Raw genomic sequence first — 7994 nt, 5'->3', positions numbered from 1 at the left:
CATTCTTAGAGATAAACAGGAAAATAAAACTTAATTTTTGCCAACCCCAAAAGTGAAAAATTGTATCTTATTTTTAAACTTACATTTTTCTGGATTCCTGGTGAGTTTTTCATACATTCGCTGGCCCTATATTTTATCTTCTTTTTTTTTTAAGTAAAATTTTAAATAGAAGTATAGCAACCAAACAGAAAAATACACAAATCATAAGGTGCCTCTCTATGAATTTAAACAACACCCAAGGCAACTAGCACCTTGGGTTGAGAAAAGGATTGTTACCAGCTTTGCAAAAAAGGCTCCCTTTGTCCTCTCCGGTTCTCTATGTCCCCTCCAAGATTTAGGGGATTCCTTCTGCCTGTTTTTGAACTTCATGTAAGTGGGATCACAAAGTGTGATCTTTTGTGATTGGCTTTTGTTCAACATTATATTTGAGATCCATGTTGCTGTGTTTTTGTCTTTTTCTTTTTGCTTTACAGAACGTTCTTTATATTTTCTGGAGATAATCCCTTGGTATATAATATTTTAGAATAAAATATAGAATGTACTATTACCTACCTAATAATTTTAAGATGAACACACTTTTCGTTTACTTGAATAAATAAAGAAGAAACAGTGGCTCACTATCATCGTAAGCAATAAAACCCAGGAAAACACAGGCTTGATATGCTCATTATAACTTTCCCCCCCAAATCTTTTCAAATTAAAGCATGTTCACATGTATACTGTTTGAATCCTCTGATGTGCCACCTGTTTGCAGGGGGTTGTTTTGGGGTTTGCTTTTCAGGGGAAAAGGGGAGCCTATCCAAATTCAATCACATTCTTCATTCATTTATTCATTCTTACATTCAACAACTATTTATTGCTTACCTACTCTGCTGCCAGATCTTTTTCTAGGTTATTCAAATGTTTTTCCTGGGGAGGTAACTTTAAGGAACTTTCAAAAATAACTTCATCTTTTCTAAAATTCTAAGATAACTCCTAGTGCCTTCACTTTTTTGTGATTTAATTTAAATGTTTGCCCTTAATGAGTTTTCTGCTTTTAACAGAAAAAAGGAGACATAATATAAACGTTCTATTCCCAGGCTAATAACAGGATTCAGAAAATATATTATTTCCGAATGTGCTACAGACAATGCGAAGTGGTAATGAGAATTCAAAGTTGTCTAATAGACGCCTTCTTGGTTTTCCTGTTTGTCACTGTAATGGAAATATTTAGTGCCTCTTTGCTATACAATTAATGTTACTTGTAGGAATATCAGAAAATGCAGATAAGCAAGAAAGAGAGGAAAGAAGATTGTACTAGGGGCAGGGGTTTTTTTTTTATTGGAGGTACTGAGGATTGAACCCAGGACCTCCTGCATACTAAGCATGAGCTCTACCACTGAGTTATACTCCACTCCCCCACCTAGGGTTATATTTTTAAAGGTGACGAAACACTCCCATTCCCAAGTAGACAAATTAATACTAGTAGATAATTCCGATTTAGGGGCTGTGACCACGTCGATGTGAGAACAGCCCTGGGCTTAAACTGAGGACTCTGAGGGGACCTCAGGCCCCGCCCCTTTTCTAACTTGGCCCCGCCCCCCACAGCCAGGCCCCGCTTTTCAGCGTGGTCCCACCTCCAGCCCCGCCCCTCGGGCTCTTAGTTAATCCCAGCTCTCGCGAGAGCGCAGCCCGGAAGTTTTTCGGCCTGAACCCGCGGTCTGGGAGCCCACGTGGGTTGGGTTTCAGGGTGTTCTGTTTGTGCCGGAGGCCGGTGCAGAGGAAGGTCGGGGCGCCATGGGAAAGCTGCGTCGGAGGTACAACATCAAGGGGCGCCAGCAGGCGGCCCCGGGCCCCTCGAAGGGCCCTCCCGAGCCGCCCCCCGTGCGGGTGGAACTGGAAGGTAAGGCGTCCCGGGACTGGGGGGTGGGTTTCGGGGCAGGGACCAATCAGGGCCTCGGGGCCAGGGCTGGCTGTTCCGGGACGGAGGGCTCCCAGTCAGTGCCCTGCCTCTGCGACTCTGGCGAGGCGGTCCAGAGAGACCACCCCCCACCTCAGATGATCCAGAGGAGCGGGAACGATAGTGACTGTTTCGTTTTAACTGAATTTGGAACAATACCTGGAGTTTCTTTCCAGTGGGGTCCAGTTCTAGTATAGCAACATGGGGAATTTGGGCAAGAAAATAAGGTAATTCCATCCATTCTGAAGGCTCTGATTATAACCTCCCTACCAGGTCCCCTCAGAGGCCCCAGTTTAAGCCCAGGGCTGTTCTCACAGCGATGTGGTCAGAGTCCCTAAATCGGAATTATCTACTAATATTAATTTGGCTACTTGGGAAGGGGAGTGTTTTGACTCCTAAATTTGTATTTTTCAACCCAGACCTGTCTGCTTAGCTCCAGACTGCTTGACATTTCTGCTCAGACTCCTTTTTATTAGGAACGACTACTGTGTGCCGGGCACTATTCTGGGAGGATAACTGAGGAGGAGATTAAAGAAAACATCCCTGCCCTGCAGAGATTAGATGCTTATGGGAGGAGAGAAGCAAAGATAAACACAATTATATAGAATGTTGTGCAGATATAAATACTAAAGACATGAAGCAGAAGAGGTGTTTGCGCGGGTGCAGTGTTCTTCCATAGGATGGGCCGGGAAGACCCCACTGAGAAAGCATTGAATTCTTTCTTAAGACCTAAAGGCAGCCAGAATGGCTCAGTGGAGATGAAATTTAACATGGGGGCAGGATCCTGTAGGGCCTCCTGGGTCCTGGTGAGGACTATGACCCTGCAGGGTTTAGAGCAGAGGAGGGACACAGTGTGGACTTATGTTGTGACAGCATCGCTTTGGCTGCTGTATTGAGGAAAAGCAGTAGAGGGCAAAGAATCAGGGAGATGGAGTTGATGCTTGGACCAAGGAGGCAGCAGTAGAGGAGGTGAGAGGTGGTTGGATTCAGGATGTATTTTGAAGGTGGAGCTGGCAGGGTTTGCTGGCTGAGTGGACAAGAACAAAGGAAATCTCGAGAACGACTCCCAGGCGCAGGGTCCGGTGGCTAGAGGAGGCTGGGGTGGGCATTCTTGTGGGGAGACCAAGAGCCTGGTTTTGGATATGAGTGGTTTGGGGACCTGTTAGATATCCAAGTAGAAGGGCAGGCAGTCAGCTGCAGGCTCAGACACTCAAAGAGAGGCAAGTCCAAGGGAGAGAGCAGTTTGGAATCATCTGCGTCTAGATGGCATTTATTTAAAGCCCGAAGACTGGGCTGGCTCGTGCAGGGGAATGAGTCCAGCCCTGTGAGGTGGGAGGAGAGCGCTGGGAGAGTGTGGTTGTCCAGGGCCCACGAGGAGGACCCACCGTCCGTGTCAGGTGTTGCTGGGGGGTCAGGGAGGGAGGGAGTGGACCACTGGATGTAACACTGGGAGGCCATCGAAGACTTTGATGGGGCCAGTTTTAGGGGAGACTTGGGGAGAAGTGATTGAGCAGGTTCACTTGTCTTGCAGGCCCCTGAAATGTGACACATTTCCAAAATGGGACCTATCCTTATATGTGTTCCCTGAGGTCCAAGCCGATCTAGGTGTTAGGGAGGTGTGAGGTGGAGGGAGGGAGGGCGAGCCAGTGAGCCAGGACCACTGGAGAAAACGGCTTCCCTCAACCCACTCATCAGCCCCCACTTCCACACTCTTGTTGGACCCAAAGGCAGTGAGGCTGAGGGAAAGGTTGTCAGGGTGGGAATCTGGGGTCTGAATTCCCTCCTCAGAAGGTGCAGGGATAGGCTGGGAGTTGAAGCAGGTCACCTGACATCTCCGTGCCTCTGTCTTCTCAGCTGTCAAATGGGTCCAGCAGTAATAGCCATCCTACCTGCTCTGAGAGTTGTGGAGGTGGCATTTGGGGAGAATGTGTCTGTGATGGAAATGAGACTGCTTTGAAAAGTAAAGGCAGGCTGTGGAGATGTGACGTGACCTGTGGTGGGTGTCATCCGTTGTAATAGTAGTGACAGCTCAGGACATGAGAGGGCACCTCTAAGAAGGCAGAAGACCCCTGGGTGACAGTTGGATGATCAGAGCAGAGGGGCTTGAGGTCTCTTAGACCCAAAGATTTGGGGAGAGTTGCTTCTCACCCGAGAACAAGACATCTCCGTTTATCCCTGCCTTCCTCAGGGCCGGAGGGAGCTTATAAAACATCTTCCCCAACCACCCCTCTGATATCATCACCCTCTTTCTTATTTTTATTTTTAGCACATATCCCCTCCCCGCCTTTTGTTTTTCCTATAGCACAGTGGTTTTACACATTTTTTCTACCAAGGACCCTTTGACATTCTTAAAAATTGAGGACCCCATAGTGCCTTTGTTAGTGTGGGTTGTGTTGATATTTGCCATATTAGAAATTAAAACTGAGAAATTGTGAAACCCAAACGTATACAAGCACACGCTCCTGTAGTGGGCAGAGCAACAGCATGTCACATGATCTGGAGCCTCTGGAAAATGCTGCTGTACGCAGCCCCCCGCCCCTAACTCCCCTTTTAATTGTTTATTTTAGAACTGCAGAATGGATGGCTTGGATTGCATAAAATTGTCTCCTTTTTAAAAATTTAAAAAAAATTTTTTATTTTAATTCTTTTTTTTGTGGGGGCAGATAATTAGGTTTTTATTTATTTATTGTAATGGAGCTACTGGGGATTGAACCCAGGACCTCATGCATGCTAAGCACGCGCGCTACCACTGAGCTCTACCCTCCCCGCATTGTCACATTCTTTTTAATGAGGATCACACAGCTTTTCCTACCCTTGGTAACGTCATGAGACACACAAAGCCTGAGCAGTTAATAAAATGCAGACGCCACCCATATGGCAGCCACGGCACTGGCTGTCAGGCAGAGAAGTAGGTGCTCCCAAGGCCCCTCCTCCCCAAGGTGTTGCAGTAGGTTTGAGTAATAAGAGAGCTGGATTTTGGTCTAGATTGTATACTTTCGTTTGAAAATAGATACGACACAAGCTGAGTACTTAGTCCACTGCACTCCTAATAAGAGAATGTAGAATTACTGTAATGACAGTTTTGACCTCACAGACACGCTGGAAGCAGGGCCCCGCTCAGAGCGAAGCCGTGTTGCAGCTTGGAACCTCCTTGCCGGATACCCCCATCCCTCTCCCCTAACATAAGGATGTAGGTGCCAGGCCCACTGTGGAGGCTGACCCATGGCAGGTGCTGGGCAGGTGGATTGAGTCAGGGGTGGGGGCACCCTTGATGGACCTGCACCCCCATTCCTGTGCGGGGGGCTCACGCTGGAGGGCAGGAGGGCCTCCCCAGAGGAAAAATGGCATCAATGCCGAATCTTGAGAATCCCAGGCGTCTGCGCTCTGGCCTCCAGGGCTGTGGGTCAGGCAAGTGTGTCTTTTCAGATCAGGGCACATTGAAAGGAGTCGATGCAAGTAACGCGCTGGTCCTGCCCGGGAAGAAGAAAAAGAAGACCAGGGCCCCTCCCCTGTCCAAGAAGGAGAAGAAGCCCCTGACCAAGAAGCAGCGGAAGATGCTGCAGAGAATCGTAGACCAGAAGGAGAAGAAGAGCCAGGTGCGCACTCGGTCAGGGTCTGCACGCGGCCCTCCAGGCCGGGGTCTCTGTAGCAGGACCGTCCCATTGCACTTTCCAGAATGAGGGACATGTGCTGTGTCTACAGCGTCCAGTACAGTCGTCACCAGCCACGTGTGGCTATTGAACACTTGAGATGTGGCCAGCCTGGCCGAGAAATTGAGTTTTTAATGGGATTTAGTTTTAATTGGTTTAAATGAAAATAGCCACATGTGGCTAGCGCCCCTTATAGACACTCAGCTCCAGAACCTTCAAACCCTTGAATGGGGGGCACACTGCCTGGGTGTCTGTCAGTCGGGGTCAGGGGTCCAGGTTTGTGGAGGCCAAGTGTTTATTAAACGGAGTCAGTCGATCAACATGCTCCCTATTTTTCCCCCCCTGATCATTTTGTGTTATATATTTTTTAACTTTATTCTGGAGAATTTTAACCTTTTTTGCTCAATATTTTTTTAAAGAGAAAATTTTGTAATGAGACATCCAAACATATTCAGGAGTAGAGACAGTAGCATCACGAAATCCCGTGTCCCTGTCACCAGCCCCAGCGGTTGTCAGCCCACGATCCACCTCGGTCACCTCCACTTCTGGTCACTTTCCCACCCCCAGGGTCAGAGCCCAGCCAGCATCAGTCTCTACTAGTTTCTGTGGCTGCCTGGACAAACAGCCACAAACTGGGTGGCTTAAAACAATGGAAATGTGTTCTGTCATCGGTCTGGAGGCCAGAAGTCTGAAATCAAGGTGCGGGCAGGGCCGTGCTCCCTCCGAAGGCTCTAGGGGAGGACCTTACCTGGCCTCTTTCAGCTTCCGGTGGCTCCAGGTGGTCCTTGGCTTGTAGCCGAATTCCTCCAACCTTTGCCTCTGTCTTCATGTGGCTTGCTCCCGTGTATAGACACTCAGGGGAGTGGATCCCCCTCTAAATTCACTCTTTGGATTTAGGACTCACCTGGATAATCGAAGATCTCACCTTGAGATCTTTAACTTAATTACTCGTAACTTTAAAAAGCCCCTTTTCCGAATAAGACCACATTCTGGGACATGGACATAGCTTTGGTGGAGGGAGACCACGATTCAACCCATGTCCGCAGCATTTTATCCCTGAGTTTGCATCTCTGAAATAAGGACTGTTTCAGGGGAGAGTGTAGCTCAGTGATAAGCCCTTGCTTAGCAAGCACGAGGTCCTGGGTTCAATCCTCAGTTCCTTCATTTGAAAAAAAAATCGAATTACCTTCCCCCTTAAAATAATAAAAGAAAAAGAAAACTAACTTAAAAAAATAAAATAAAGACTGTTTCAAATAACCTCAGTGCCATTAGCACATCTAAATTTTTTTCAAAATAGCATCAACTATCCTGTAAATGGTCAGATTTCTAATTGTTTCACAGATGCTCCCCACCCCCATCTCTTGTCTTTCCCCCTAGCATTTGTTGAAGGGATTGGGTTGTTTGTCTTTTAGACTTTCCCATGGTCTGGATTTTAAAAATTTTATCCCTGTGGTATAAGCATGCTCCTCCACCCTCTGAATCTCCCGTAAATTTAATTGGTAATTAATGGGTCTGGGGCAGTGACTCTCGCCTGGGACAGTTTTGCCCCCCACCCCGGGGACATGTGACCATGCCTGGAGACACTTGGGGTTGTGACGATTTGGGGGGGTGCTACTGGCATCTGGCGGGCCAGAGGCCTGGAATGCTGCAGGACGACAAAGGCCACCTGGCCCCAAATGTCAGCGGCGTGGAGGCTGAGAAACCCCGATCTAGAGGCTTGCGGAGACTCCCCCCTGCCGGTCTTTCTGGCCAGGTCACCACACAGGCCGCCGTGTCCACTGGGAAACCCCTGTTAGCAGCGCTGATTCTTGCTCCCCAGGGCCCTTTATCCAGGGGAGACTCATTTCCCCGTGACCGCCTCCTATTTAAAGCCTGCTAGTATCTTTTCTTGCTGACCTGAACCTTGTTTTTTCTTTTATTGATTATGAAATGTATATATACGTATAAAAGCACATACAAAGTGTCTGTGTAATTGTAAGAATAACGAAACAGAAAGTCATGAATTGTTCACCCAGGGGGAAGAAACCAGCTGGGCCCATCCCAACTCGCGTGGGGACCACTCGCCGTCACGCAGAGCTGTCCCTCCCTGGTGCTAACTGCTGGGGAGTCTTGCATCATGCAGATGGGCCCTGCTTGCTTTCTTCCATCGCCCTGGATCAGCATCAGATAGTTGATAACCTTCTCTTATGATGCCCCACGGTGCCGAGAGAGCCTTGTTTATCCAGCCCCAGACCCCGTAAGAGGCTGAAAAGCCATCCCGAGCTCAAGTGTCTGTTGGCGTTAAGAATGCCATGAAGCCACGCAATTGCAATTCGACCTTCGGTTAAAAAAGACTTGTAGGTGTTAGTGATGCTGGAGTTTTATGTAGAGTCTCACTTCCCTTCTGAAGAGAGGTTGTGATGCCG

General features: G+C 48.0%; 1 protein-coding gene across 1 annotated transcript in view; it reads left to right on the top strand.

The window, feature by feature from the left end:
* Positions 1 to 1682: 1682 nt before the first annotated feature.
* DHX37 (DEAH-box helicase 37) overlaps positions 1683 to 7994 on the top strand; it is a 30160-nt gene continuing 23848 nt past the window's right edge. The window contains exons 1-2 of the mRNA XM_015243767.3: positions 1683 to 1882; positions 5366 to 5535. Of these exons, the coding sequence (XP_015099253.2) occupies positions 1777 to 1882; positions 5366 to 5535 (276 nt within the window). The 5' untranslated portion in view covers positions 1683 to 1776. The remainder of the gene's footprint in view (positions 1883 to 5365; positions 5536 to 7994) is intronic.

This window comes from Vicugna pacos, chromosome 32 (assembly GCF_048564905.1).
Source record: "Vicugna pacos chromosome 32, VicPac4, whole genome shotgun sequence".
Taxonomy (NCBI): domain Eukaryota; kingdom Metazoa; phylum Chordata; class Mammalia; order Artiodactyla; family Camelidae; genus Vicugna; species Vicugna pacos.
Note: the sequence above shows the minus strand (reverse complement) of the source record. Positions and strands in the feature narration are given on the sequence as shown.